General features: G+C 32.1%; 2 protein-coding genes across 2 annotated transcripts; both read right to left on the bottom strand.

Moving 5' to 3' along the window:
* Positions 1-829: 829 nt before the first annotated feature.
* LOC117927612 (NADH dehydrogenase [ubiquinone] 1 alpha subcomplex subunit 6) lies at positions 830-5,807 on the bottom strand. The gene is made up of 2 exons (XM_034847221.1): positions 5,576-5,807; positions 830-1,225 (listed from the first exon to the last, which is right to left on the bottom strand). The coding sequence occupies exons 1-2, from the start codon at positions 5,789-5,791 to the stop codon at positions 1,040-1,042; spliced, it is 402 nt and encodes a 133-aa protein (XP_034703112.1). The 5' UTR covers positions 5,792-5,807; the 3' UTR covers positions 830-1,039.
* A 3,531-nt stretch (positions 5,808-9,338) lies between these two features.
* Positions 9,339-14,170, bottom strand: LOC117927716 (peptidyl-prolyl cis-trans isomerase CYP22). Its single transcript, XM_034847372.1, has 6 exons — positions 13,927-14,170; positions 13,738-13,825; positions 13,552-13,644; positions 10,876-10,908; positions 10,095-10,151; positions 9,339-9,614 (listed from the first exon to the last, which is right to left on the bottom strand). The coding sequence occupies exons 1-6, from the start codon at positions 14,112-14,114 to the stop codon at positions 9,504-9,506; spliced, it is 570 nt and encodes a 189-aa protein (XP_034703263.1). The 5' UTR covers positions 14,115-14,170; the 3' UTR covers positions 9,339-9,503.
* Between the last annotated feature and the right edge of the window lie 556 nt (positions 14,171-14,726).

Here is a 14,726-nt window from a genome sequence, read left to right as displayed (position 1 = left end):
TTCAACAAATAAAAAAAATATCTCCAAGGGATGTTGCCCCTTCAACCCTATGAGCCTAAACAACTCAAGCATCGGGAGCTCAACAAGGAACTCGACTAGACATCCTTTACATAGCATAATAAAGCCGATTCAAGCTTCACAACAATTGTATAATTTGAATTATGATCCTCATACATTTAAAGATTATATTCTTGGTAGCAAGTGTGATACCTCACATTAGATAAAAGAAAGAGTTTTAATGGTTATATATGTATAGACTTTTTTTAACCTTATAAATGTGTTTTAAAGCCATTATGGTCTTTTGGGCTTATATTAAATAATATCTACATGATTGAGGTTACTTGTTTTTCACAAAGCTGGCCAACAATGGTAATGTTTCAATACACTTTTTATGCTTTATTTTTTATAAAAGGGAATTTCTTATATAAAATATGAATCTTATATAAAAAGTAAATAAATACCTCATATATTTAAAAATACTTTTTAAAATTATAAAAATTAGAGAAAATAAGAAAATTTCATTTTCTCCAACTATTAAAACTTGGAGAAGTGTTCTTAAGAACACAAGGTGATTTCTTTTCCCCCTAATTTGTACTTCCATCATTCTTAGAAAAATAGGACCAGGAATTGGCTCTCAAGACATTTTCAGAGCCATATAAGACATCTCACAAGCACAAGACTCTGATGGAGGCAAATTGAAATAGATGCATATGAAAGCAAACTAGGTGATTCCATTCAAATGGACCTCCCTCAAGGCAACCAAATAATATAAGCTTTTAAACTTTTTGGTAATCAGACAAATGATCCCCTTATGCAAAAGGGACAATAATGATATCATAAAACACAATTTCCTCATTTCATTTTCTGCAAAAGAGCCTGTTTTGGACAACATCAAGGTCTTCAAATGCCCTGAGACAAATAATAACTGATCATTATCCAACAGTAAGTTACAATACAAATTGGAGATCATATTTATTTGGAGTCTACATCCAAAAGCAAAACCCCACATGAGGTGAATTCATAACAGACTGGAAAGGCTTCAAAAGTAGTTGCTGCTATAGAAATTCTTTAGGAATTCAGACATGCCCTGGTCCTTGGCGCCCGCATCCTGCACAAGATGTTCCCTAGCCAGCACATATTGCCCAATGATGTGGTGACGTTGCTTTGAATGCTCTACAACATTCCTGAACTCTTCCATGCCCTTGAAAAGAAGCATGTCAATCACCTGCAAGTTTTTTCTCAAATTCATCAAGAAGATGCCGGAGAACCACAATCATTACAAATTTCGACTGACAACATATTCGTTGACATATGTGGTTGCTCTTCTGAGCCAATATCAGAAAAATATGTCACCATTAGGCAAATAAGCAATGAGTTTCAACAATTTCTTCAGGCATGAGGCAGCAACTAAATCTCTGATAAACACCAACATGAAAACTAGACCATAGTTTTTTTGGGTCTAGCCAAGCCAATCTCAGGCGTAAAATAAGAGCTCATTTGCTATGCTATCCTTTGTTCCATCAACTCATGCTTGGCTTCATATATTGGCCTTTTGAAAGCATAGGACTTGTTACAGGCAATTGAAGAAAAAAGTCCCAACTATAAAGATAAAGTAATAGGCAATCAAGGTTACAACTTTAACATTAAACCTCTCAGAAAGCAAAAAGCTTCTGGGCAACACTTTTGGGCAAGCAAAGCTTCTTTCTTTCCTTTTTTTTATATTAGTTTAATTATTATTATTATTGATAGGAAAATACATTAAACAAGCACCTAGAAAAAATGGGGGAGCATCCCTTGTATACAGGCTGTAAAAAGACAATGCCAGTAGCTGAAAAAAAAAGTGGAGCAAACTGATGCCCTTAGGGATCGAAAAGAAATTTCTTAAGAAATACAAAAATTTTCTGCTCTTTCTAGATACAGCAAAGCGATAGAGAAAGGGCCAGCCTCCAAAAGATCTTAAACCTCCTAACAAAACTCACATGCACCAAGCAGTAAGTCCTTTCACAGGAGGAAGCACCCAAGAAATACCAAGATAGAGAACACCAATTGAAGGTTGCTCATTCCAACCAAGTGGTTCTATGGGAAGCAATACCAAACAACATCATAAAACAATCCTTCAACAGGTGATCCTCACACTAACATCAAACAAATGTCACTGATAGAATTGGCCTGACTAGATTGGAATACATCGCATTTATGTAGGTGTCCTACTCCAGTCCACAAAGCATTGAATCAAAAGAAGATTGCAAAGGCAAACTAAACTTTCATGGAAAATCAGACTTCTAAGTGACAGAAAAGGGTTTTCCAAACCTGGTGGTTAGGGGGGGAAGGAAAAAGGCAAGAATCAAACAACCAAACTAGCCCTTTCTTCAACAAGACAATTAAGACTAGCATTCAAAGGAAGGAAAAGGAAATTGTAAAGATAAAGAGGAACATTAGTTACTTCCTTCCACTATTCCACTAATAATTTGACGGTGTCCCCACATTTCTTTCCTCATATTTTCACCCAAAAAAGAAAGCTCATAAGTTAAGCTACCTTCACTGTCAAGGATTTTCACAAGTTCAACCTTGCCACAACAGTAAAATACTTGAATGACAAATTGAACCTCAAGATGTTAGTTGAGAATAAATGTAAATCAAGAGATATATAAATAAAATACCAGGATGTATGTGTGCCTGTATGTTCTACTGGGTCCCCTTTGATTTTTTGCCATGCCAATATTAAAAGAATTAGTTAATTAATTGAAAGCATATTTGAATTTTCCCAATTCCTACTAAATAATAAAAAGGCTTGCTCTGTAGGCACACCATGATGTGAAGCCAATGGTGGTATTTGATTGCTCCTACTTTGAAGTAAACCCGATTAGTTAAAGCAAACAAGCACTCCTCAACTCAACAAGGCAGTTACCAAAAGCACCTCAAACAAGATGGGAGGCACAAGATTAAGTTTCCAAATTATGCATATTATGTTAGTCATATATCTTATATTTACCTCATTCCACCAAGTCAATTGAGCAAGAAAGTCGTTAGGTCAGGTCATTAAAGTGTATATATATATATATATATAAAGGTTAAAAGGATTATTTTTAAACCTAACATATAGCATCAAGTCACCTATTTGAATAGGTTGTATTTCATCATGTGTCCAAGTTACCCAAAATTGTTTCTCTGTTCTACTGTGTACTAATCTCAACTAAGCCTTAATCAATAATTTTGTGTTAGCTGCTCATATTAGATTTTTTTTTTTGATAAGTAAAAGTATTGTATTACAAAGAGGCGCTAAAATAGCGGCCCAAGATGTATAGGAAAGAGACCCCCTTACAACTGAAACAAAAAACTGTCCAACAAGATATACAGAAAAAAACAACCCCTCCTCATCGGAAACCCACCTAATCAATGAAATCTATTAACGTCGAAGGACCATATTTTATAAACAATTTAGTCTCCGACTAAAGTAAATATACAAAAGAAGTTTTCATCCTTTGGATGGATAGCACATACTCTTCAAAGGCAACTCTATTCTTTACCTTCCAAACTGACCAAAACAAGCATACTTCCCAAACTGTCCTGTGCTTTTTACCTACAAAAGACCCCTTCCACCCCAAGAGGGTTTCCCTAACGGAGGAAGGAAACACCCAAGACACTCCAAACAAAGTAAAGAATAACTTCCACACATCCCTTGTCTTTTCATATTAGATATATCTACTTTCTTCACAATAATGAGTCTTTAAAGAAAAACTATCACTATGGATGAGAAAGATCCATCTAGAGAACAAGAATGGAATAACAGAGCAAGGAATGCCAACTAAGACCAAATAAGAGACTCAGAGAAACCGTACTAGAAATGTCCATTACACAGAAACAGAACACTTGAAAACATTCATTATGACAATTCACCTACCAAGGACCTCAGATGAGCTATTCCCCCTCGTGTGAAAATCTTAGCATTCACTTCTTCCAAAAAGACTGCATTATGGCTTCAATGAGACTTATAAAATGACTTGACCAAGGACACTACTCTGGAGCAACACGACTAACTCCTCAGACTGTGCTCAATCAACTGGCCACAAAGGCAATACAACGAAGCAAAAAGATGCATTGAGGAATTGAACTGTCAGCCACAAAAATTCTTGAACCATTATTAGAAAAAGAAGCTTGCAAATAATCCACACAAGACTAAAACCTGCCAACCCCACCTCACCCTACCCCAAACCCAACACCAATAACCCCCAACTCAACACCAAAAAACCTCCCCTCTTCTCACTTTTTCAACCAGCTAATAAGATCCCAATACAATTATAATTTCCCAGCATTGTTTTGAAACTTGTATCTCGCCACCACTTTCATCCATAGATTATAAAGCCTGCCCCAAAGTACCAATTCCTTTGGCAAGTCTTTCATCAAGTTATGAAATGCTGTAGTGATACAGTTCAGCCACAAAAATTCTTAAAGAATATTTCAATGATATTGAAAATAGAAAAGAGTAAAAAATTTAAAAGAAATAACTAGAATAATAAAAAAATAACAGTAATGATATCATTGTTCTCATGAGATTCCCAATGATCCAATAATCTTTGAGATTGAGGACACATGGTCAAAACTTTTAAACTAAAAAGCTCGTTTAAATTTATAACATTGAGTTTTATGTTGAGTTTACCACAATCGGATACAAGTTCCTGACATTACAGTGCTTATCTCTACTAAATTTGATGCATTCTAATGAGTGAGACTCCATTTAAGTAATGTAGATTCTCCATCTAAATTTTTCTCAAAACACACCTTGTTCAATAATAAAGATACCTCAAGAAGCACAAAAGAACTTCAATGATAAAGAACATCAAACTAGTCAAGCAAAATTTGTATAGGAATATGATACGCAGCATGTCCTAAACTAATAGGAATTTTCAAATTCAATAAGCAACTATTTAATTTTTTAACATGGAGACGAAATCATAAATCCTAATGGGCGAGGCTTATAAATTTGAAAATGGATTTTCTTGCGTTTTTAACATAAATAATTCAATGTGGAAAACCAATTCTAATTCGAATTCCCCAACTAATTGAAACATTTACATAAGAATTAAAAAGGATTATTAAGATGAAAGATTCTCCATATCACAAAAACTAGCCAACTAAGAGCACACATTACGCACCAAACAACCAAAATTCATAATCCAAAAAGATGGGTTTCGCAAGAATTGAAATACGTAGAGAATACATGAATCAAAACCAACAATGAATCAAATGTAGTGATTGTTAAATTCAAATACACGTAAATCACAATGGGACCACCAATTTCCCCAATTCATCCAAACACGCCCTTACCCTCCATTTGGTTTCCGAGGTAATTGAGACGAAACAAAAAGGAACAAAATAAATAAAATTTTGAACAGGCCTCACGCTGTCACGCCTTCGATCCAAATGCATGAAAAAATTTTGATTTTGATTATGATTTTCCATTTTTCCCACCTTTTCAGAACAACCAAACAGGCCAGGCTTGCAACCAGATTACATACCAGAAAAAACGACGCCGCTTTAGAGGGGAAAAGGGACAAGAAAAGCAGAGGGGCAGTACCTTAGTGTTAGTGACGTGGGAGTTCTTGCGGAACTCAGAGGCGATGATGGAGCGAAGCTGGGAGACGGTAACGACGTCGTCGAGATTGTAGATATCCATGATTTTTGGTATGGATCTGCAAACCATCTTGAAGAAATCGAAGGTCCGACTCCGAGCCTCTTCCAGACTCGCTGAGTTCGCTGGAACCCTAACGTTCTTCAGCATCACCGACGCCATTTTTCCTCACTGCTCTTCAACCATTTGCAAGTTCCTCTGAAATTTAGCTATATAGAATCTTCTATCTAAAACGACGTCGTTTTGTTTTTTTCATTATTTAAAATTTTTTTAATATATTTGTAAGTTTTAAAAAATATTTATTTTTTTCTTCTATAAAATTTTAATATCAATCAAACACAAAATCGATCATTTTCAATCTTGAAAAACCTATAAATTTTCCTTGAAATAATATTATTATTACCAATTTCTTGATTTCTTTACTAGGCTCTTATTTTTATTAATTTTTTTTAATTATTTCTTTGATTTCATCTATTATTATATTAGCCTATTTAATAAAAATTTTGTAACACAAATCAAATTACCAATATATACGTAATTTTGAAATTTCGCTCTTTATTTATTTATTTTCATATTTCACCATATGGAGATTCCAAGCTCTCATTTTTGTTGGACTAGAACTCTTTATATTTGCCAAGGGACTTCAATATGAGTCCTTACTATGTAAAAGCAATTTTAAAGGTTTAGAGGTTAATGAAATTGGAAAATAAAATACCAAATTTCATTTTGTAAATTAAGCATCGATAATTTTAGGGTTCTTAATAAACCCTTACTAAGAAAACGGATTTGGAGTTTGACATATCTGCAAGCAACACAAAGATGCACAATCATTAAATTGAGAAATGATTAAGTCTAATGGCGTAGACTTTTGATACATCCAACGACTCCAACCCCAAACTAACTTGACATTTGAATGGAGTTAAGCAATCATTTTCAACATTCGAGTTATGATTTAAGTTAAGGTTTGCTTAATTTGAATTCAATTTGGGTTAGGCTCGGGTTAAGGTTTGAACAAGGACAACCCAATTCTAACCTGAATCATTTTATAATATTTATCATATATCTTATTATGCTTAATAATATTTATTTTCTTTTTAGATTTTTAAGAAAAAATATAAAATTATATCATATATCATATACTTTTCATTTTTCATTTTCTAGAAAGATATATAAATTTATATATAAAGTTTTTTTTAAATACTATTATAAATGAATTTTGAATTATGCAATCGGACCAATATTGAACTTAATTTGAGCCTAAAGAAATAATATTGAATTAAACTTGGGTTGAATACCTCAAATTTAGAGAACGGGTTGAGTTGGACTAAGTTGATTATTTTTTAACTTGGCTTAGAATCTAATTTTATATGTAACAATAGAACATTTTTAACTTTTGGTTCATAAAACATGCCATAATTTTAAAGTACATGTAAATTCTTTGTGACATTTTTTGTGGCTATTAAATGTTGACCCTCATTAGTCACCGGTCGGCCACCATTGAAGAAAGCCCAAAACAAATATTATCAAATTGATCAAGTGTTTTCAATTTTTGAGAATTAAGAAGTTCAATTTAGTTTGAAATTTGTGGAAACAAACTTAAGCCCATTTCACCATGTTACGTTTGTTTTTTAAAATTATTTTTAAGTTAATGAACAAAAAATAATTTATTTTATTTTATTTTATAAAAATAAGGATGTTTAGAAAATTGTTTTTAAAAACAAACAATAAAAAACTTATTCGGATTGGATTCTTTTTAAAAATAAATTTTCTATTTTGATTTCATAAAAAACATTGTAAATTCAATTTATATAATATTAATTTAATTTAATTCAATTTAAAAATAAAACATGAATAGTAGCATTATAATAAAATTATAAATTATATTTTTTGTAAAAAAAAAAACTACTATTTTAGTATTCCTAAGAAAAATATAGATATTAACACATTGGTAAAAGCATAATTGTGTTTTTTTTGGTTAAAAATGAATATTAATAATAATAAAAAATAATTGTTAGTAATATTTTATTTATGAATAATGAATAAAGTTTAATTTTTTTAATATGTAAATGAGTCAAATTTTTCATTCCTTACACATATTTGATACTCAATTATGAACACAATATTCTAGAATATTTTGATTTAATATGCAATTAATCGGATCAATTTTTTGAATTTCAAATTATTCATAAAAATAAAAAAAAAATTATTAACTATGTCTCTCTTAATTTAGAATCTCTTTACCTAGTAAGAAAATTTTAAAAAATAAAAAATTGTTCTATATAAAGAAGAAACAATAAAGTCATTCCTTGTAATATATCAATTTTGATTTATTATTTTTATAATAATTAAATCTATTTTGGTGAGTAAACTCATTAATAAATTCAATAAAAACGTCTGAATTGAAGTTCATTTATCTGATAAAAAAAAATTATAAAAATATAATCATATGTAAAAAAATAAATAATAGAGTCATTGTCAATAAATTTTTATTCATAAAATTTTGGAATGGATAGATTTTCTATTTGAATTTCAAATTATTTTTAAAAATTACTAAGCTTATTAATAAATCCAATATAGTCATGCTAGACAAATTTTTGGTATTAATTAGATCACTATTTGAGTTTTTAATTATTCTTAAAAATTATTAGACTTGTTAATAAATCTAATATATCAAATCTTACTCAATTTGAAGTTTATTTGTCTAATAAAAAAATTGTAAAAATTTGATATATGTAAAGAAGAAACTAATAAAGTTATTTAAAATATATTTTGGATTATAAATTTGCAATGTTATTGAGTTCTATAACCTTTTAATACTAATTAAATCGGTTTTTAAGTTTTAAATTATTTTTAAAAATTAATAAATTTTATGTGTGGAATATAATTTGATTTTGAATTTATTTGTTTAATGAAAAAAATTAGAGAAATTAAAAGAAATTAAGAAAAGTACATGTAATTTTAAAAAAGATTATATGTGAGGATTTTTGACATCGATATTTGGTCCTAAAAATCCAAGAAGAATGATATCAATTTAATTTTATTTGCTTATAGTTTTTAAAAATTTCTCAATTTTTTTTTTGTTTTTAAAAATTAATAAAAACTTCTACTTATTCTTTAAAAATTGTTCTCTATTTCACTTTATTTTTAAAAAATTAAAAATAAAGAACAACCAAATTGTATTATGAATTTTTAAAAACAGTTTTTTTTGTTAAAAACAATTTTTTATTTTAAAAAACAAAAAACTGTTTTTTAATCAGGCTCTTAGTCTTTTTGGCTTTCGTATTTCCTAGCCAATGGAAACCGATCCAAATATATACTCTAATACTTGTATTTTTGTAATTATATCATATTGAATGAATTTGTTTGAATCACTGCAATGCATATTGTGTAAACTTATTTAAAGTAATTCATTTTTATAGGGATATGACCAAATTTAATTTTGAGTTCGGAAAACATGTTTTTAAGTCATGAAAGCTCATTAAGCTCAAAACATATGATATCTATAATCGAGGGAGTAAATCCTTACAATTAGTATTTGAGCTATATTCAGCCCCTATATGGGATTCTAGGTGACATTACAATCTCATGGGACACAACGAGAAGGATGGTTTTGCATGGCGTAAACTTGTCCTCGCAGGACAGTAGTATTCAGTGCATATGAATGTTTATTACCACTAAAAGAAAAGGGGGAGAGAGGGAGAGTACTACATCTTCAAATGTTCAAACCATCCATCCAAAAGCAGGGCAATATTTTGATTAGGCTTCAATCCATTAGCCAGAGGCTCTTGCATTTATAATGTTATTTAGATTTGAGAAGAGAGAAACATAATCAGGTTTTGACTCTGTATACAGGACTACTAAAAACTGACCTCTTCTACATTTCTCCACATTCAGCAATCACACATGCCAGTTTAGGCCGGTTGTTTGGTCCAGTGGCTACGTTCTCGATCTTTCTCACAACCAAAAGGCCTTCTCCAAGAACTCTCTGCAGAATTAGATATATGAGTATCATTTCAGAGATCACCACTTATCCAAAAAAATAAAGACAACCAAACATTTTTGGCCTTTGCCAAAGGAATTAACAGGGAAAAGCCCATACCTAATCCAACCACACCTCACCTCAAATAGGGTTCATATATCTTTATATATATATATATATCAAAACACCAATTAAATTTCATCCAACAAAGGATCATTGACCTGACTTGAGTGTAAATCAGAATATCGGGTGGGTAGGGCCTGCTCAGTCCTTGGGTTGTTAATTGGTTTAGTTTCTCAGGTTGGATTCTTTTATGGGTTGATGATGCCTAGTCCTTCGGTTCACTTTATGTTTGATGTGAAACCAACCCAACCTGATCTTAGTCGCAAGCAGAGACGTTGGTCTTGTAAAGACATAATATTTTTGGTTTCAGCATATTGAAAGGCATTACAAAGAACCCAGAGGGCAAGAGATTAGAGAACATACCCCGAATACCACATGCTTGTTGTCAAGCCAGTCACATTTCGAGCATGTGATAAAGAACTGCAGCAAAAGTAGCTTCAAATGAATATGGTAAACAAATTTATAACCAAGTCAAAAACATTAAAATCTTTTTAAGGTACAATGATCAAATCTACCAATACATTCAAGAACCATGGAAAAAGAAAAAGGCATTGCTTTAAACTCAATCTCAAGCGTATAACACAAGAACAAGGTTCTGTTTAGGGCCTTGTAGGACTTCTAACTCAGATTTATTCATTTTAATGATTAAACAACTATAGAAGCAGTTCTGATGGACATAGAAGGCTGCTAATTGATGTATAAAAGGTTGAGCCCCAATACTGATGATGAAGGCAAACCCCATCATACATAACATACATACATACATACATACATACATATGTATGTATGTATGTATGTATGTTGTGTATGATGGGGTTTGCCCTCATCACAAGTATGTTGTGTGTGTGTGATTGACAAGGTGGGAACCTGCAGTACTGGTGTATTAAGGGCATGTATACCCTCAACAATTTCCAAGCTTGTTGAATTGAAACATTGTCTACCAAAAGCATGATCCTCAATTCAGGTACAAATAGAAAGGCTTTAAAATCTTGCTTCATAAAAACAATATTGGGTGCTTCAACAAATTGCAACATCCAACAGTTTCTGAACTCCAAGATGAAGAGTACTGTAGATCATACTTAAGAATGCTAGCGTGTTTGAAATTGATAATCAAGAAAAAGAAAAACTATATCTGATGAATTACCTGACAACCATTGGTACCTGGCCCACTATTTGCCTGCAAAAGGAGAACAATAAATCTCTTCAGTAATGGAAATGGAATCTCACTGTCATGCACAAATTTGGAGCAAGGTTTTATACCACGAGTGAAGTTCAGAAAGAACATCAAGATTGATAAAATAAAAAATCAAAAAAATCAGACAGGCAGTTGGTCCGCATCCTTATGGAAAACCATAATTAGCCTAATTTTGAAGTCTATGATTAAAAGTTAATTATTTCAACTAGACTTGTTCTATTGGGAAGCAACCAATTTCACATCACAAGAGTGTACTTTTTGCATGCCTTTGAAATGAAAATAACAAATACCATCCAATCAAAGGGAAAAAGTACATAAAGTTCTCTAGTACATGGCAGTTTAGTAGGTAAGGATCGTAGGATTGAGCAGAGAATGGTACTTTATGTCTGTTTGGGTGCATATGGACACAGCAGAATTTTAGAACTTTTGAAGGCTTGGAGCATCCAGAATTTTTATCATACAATTTCAGCACTGATTTTAAATTTGATTATGATAATGTTTTATGGTGAAGCTACATTTTATTGAAACAGAAGAAAAATACAATGAAAATGAGAGATCTTTTCAAATGGAAAGCAGGGCACCAGCATCAATACAAAGAAAAAAAATGTGATTTAAACAAGCAAACAGTACATATAAAGGAGATACAAAAGCTAAAACAGAATGTTTTTCCGTAACTGCTTCTTGTTAGTGCCCCCTTTGCCAAGAAACCGACCTGTATGTTTGCTAATCAAGGAATAAAAGTAAAGCTATAACTGTCAATAGATCAAATTTTTCATCATTTAATGAAATATCCCAAGTACTTTGAAACAATCTATGCATCATCCAATTCCAGCTGAAGATCCAACAAGCCTATGCTCTTCGCTTCTCTAGACCTCCCAACAAAGGAATGGTTCTTCATTCAAGATTCTCCAAAATCAGCTGGTTTGATAATGCAAACACTAAGGATCTGATTGTTTGGCAAGATTTCCTTTTGGTCACATTTTCTTTTGGTCCCTGTTAGGAGTCCTACAAATGAACATGGAACCTCCCACATCCCCAGCCCTACCCCTTGCCACTTGAGTGGGCCTCAAGGGTGCTATGAATCTGATTGTGAGTTTAGATAAAGCACCAACTCCACAAAATAAGGAATTTGAGGAATTGCTTTTATTTGTATGAATCAAGTAGCAGGAGAAAGGTCCAATCAGTTCAAAAGAGGCTCTTATGGATGAAAGGAAAACACTGGTAACCTATAAATTTTGAACCAATCATGACATGGAAATAATCACTTCACATTACCCAAAATATCACCATCCTGATAAAATTTGCACTAAAGAATCCTCAAATCTGATAGAACTGAATACATAATACTCAAATTCCTCTTGTACATATAACATGAAAGATTATATAGCACTACAGAACATGTTAGACCGTATGAGGATGAGGTGGCCAGCCTGTCCAAGTGCCACAGGAAAATTCCTTTGCTCCCCAACAACCTAAATGGAGGATCATAACAGCAAAATCCTAGTCCCCTGCCTCTTGGAAAAAAAAATGTGAAAATTTTCATTTCCAATCAAACAACCTCACAACCTCTAATGCAGAAGTACCAAGAAGCTATGTGAACAGACTCCAGGAACATGAATTCCCAAGTAAAACTGCAAGAAACCAGTGAGTTGGCAGGACTTGGTAGTTGGTTCACGGTTATGATAGTGATCAGGGCTTAAGAGGTTAATTCTATTCCAAACTTTGACACCATGTTTCCAATGATAACCTTTTCTGCAGTATTTAAATGATGAATTGCTAAGTAATATCACATTTTTTTTTTTCCTATTACTTTGTATGGGGATTAGGAAGTAAATTTATCAAAAACCAACGTCATAACCTTTTAACATACTAGATGTCATAGACAAGCATCCAGGAAAGTTCAAACCACAAGAAAAAAGTAAACATGCACAAGCAAGACAAACTAATTGTGCAAAGTTGCTTATGCCTGTGTTTATTTTCCCCATACATTAGACCAAGAATTCAAGGAAATATAACACTATGCTTCCCAATGATGTTTCCACTTAGGTCATGTTTGGTTTGCTGGATATAATAAGAGATGGGTCAGAGATGAAATAACATACCCAATCCTATGTTTGTTGGGATGAGATATAACAAGTTATTTTATCACTTATCCTATGTTATATTCAACCAAATATGAAATAGGATAAATGATGATACAACTTATCCAATACTAGTTGTAGAGGTATCCAATACCATCCGTGATTATAAGTCAATTAGCCAAGGAGCATTACAGGCATTGAGACTGTAGAGGTATCCAAAAAGAAGCTCTTGGTCTAATACTAATAATCTCCAGTTACTTAGGGTCTCACTCAAAATGTCTGAGATTTTTTTGAGTTTCAGTAAAGATTGAGATTTAGGCAGGAGGGGAGAAACTTCCAGCCCTCAGGCACTTAATTTTCATTCAGATGTGCAAACATATCAAAACAATAAATCAAAGGAAAACCCAAAAATTAATGGAACCCATCCAAGATATCAACATAATCAATAGTTAAATCATGAAATAAATCAGGAATCTAATTGCTGAAATTTATTTGAAGAAAAAGTAACAACAAAGAAGCAACATGAGGAAGGAAAAATGAATACCATTGACAAGAGACCAGGGCCAGTGTGTTTAGCAATAAAATTTTCATCCTCGAACTTGCTTCCATAGATGGAAACGCATCCACTACCATCACCCTGGAAAGGGAGAGAAGAAAATGAGACAACTAGAAAAGAATAATAAAAAGCGGTTAATTTATGAAGAGAAAGAAGTAGGGAGTTTGGAGGAACCTTGACAAAATCACCAGCCTGAATCATGAAATCTTTGATGACCCTGTGGAACTGGCATCCCTTGTAACCAACAGGTAACCCAGCTTTTCTGCAAAATCATTATTGTTTTCATCAAAAAAGAAGAAAGAAAAAGAAAAGGAAATCATTCTGAAAATAAGAAAATGAGTGAAGTTAGAAAAGAATAAAAACCTGTACTCGCCAGTGCAGAACTGTCTGAAATTTTCAGCGGTTTTGGGGGCGATGTCGGAGAAGAGCTCCATCTTGATGCGACCGGCGGGGATGGTGCCGATGGTGATGTCGAAGAAGACGATGGGGTTTTTAGGGTTTGGAGGCCTCTGGTGCCACTCCACCCCTGCATTGCCTGCTCCCGACGCCATCTCAACCCACCTCTCACCTTCTCTTTTTCTTTTTCTCTGCTCTCACTCTGCTTTTGACTGCCTCCGACGCTCGACTCTTCTTCTAAGTTCTAAATAGGTTTTAAATTTCCATTTCTTTTTATTTCACATACATTGTAATTTTTTTTATTTAATTTAATTCTCTATCATATTTTTTTCTTGTAAAAATACCTTTATTTTTTTCTTGTAAAAATAATATTTTATTTGAAGATATAAATATAAATACTTCAACGATAAAATATATTTATATCAAAAATAGGTTATTTTAAAAAAAAACAAACATGAGAAGATTAGCTTTAGGATTATTTCATCTATTTTAATTAAATATTTTTTTATTATTAAAAAAACGGCCGGGGAGTGATATTTTGAAACTATTACCTTTAATACCATATTTTTTTGTAACTTATTTTTAAAAATTATTTTTTATTTTTTAACTTAAAAACAATTTTTAAAAACAAGTTTTAGAGAATTAGACCAAACAAACTTATAATTTTCTTTTATTTTAAAAAACGGATAAAAACAACTTATATTTATTCTCTAAAAAATCTTTAATTTTTTTTTGTTTTTAAAAATTATTTTCAAAGAATAATGACT

The sequence above is a fragment of the Vitis riparia genome, chromosome 13 (genome assembly GCF_004353265.1).
Source record: "Vitis riparia cultivar Riparia Gloire de Montpellier isolate 1030 chromosome 13, EGFV_Vit.rip_1.0, whole genome shotgun sequence".
In the NCBI taxonomy this organism is placed as follows: domain Eukaryota; kingdom Viridiplantae; phylum Streptophyta; class Magnoliopsida; order Vitales; family Vitaceae; genus Vitis; species Vitis riparia.
This window is presented reverse-complemented; position numbering and strand designations above follow the sequence as displayed.

Coding starts and splice junctions, on each gene's coding strand:
- LOC117927612 (XM_034847221.1), bottom strand. CDS start 5,791: ATGGCGTCGGTGATGCTGAAGAACGTTAGGGTTCCAGCGAACTCAGCG. Junction 1,226..5,575: donor CCCACGTCACTAACACTAAG/GTACTGCCCCTC, acceptor AAAAACTTGCAG/GTGATTGACATGCTTCTTTT.
- LOC117927716 (XM_034847372.1), bottom strand. CDS start 14,114: ATGGCGTCGGGAGCAGGCAATGCAGGGGTGGAGTGGCACCAGAGGCCT. Junction 10,909..13,551: donor GCCCTGGTCTCTTGTCAATG/GTATTCATTTTT, acceptor CTCCTTTTGCAG/GCAAATAGTGGGCCAGGTAC. Junction 9,615..10,094: donor ACAAGCATGTGGTATTCGGG/GTATGTTCTCTA, acceptor CTAATTCTGCAG/AGAGTTCTTGGAGAAGGCCT.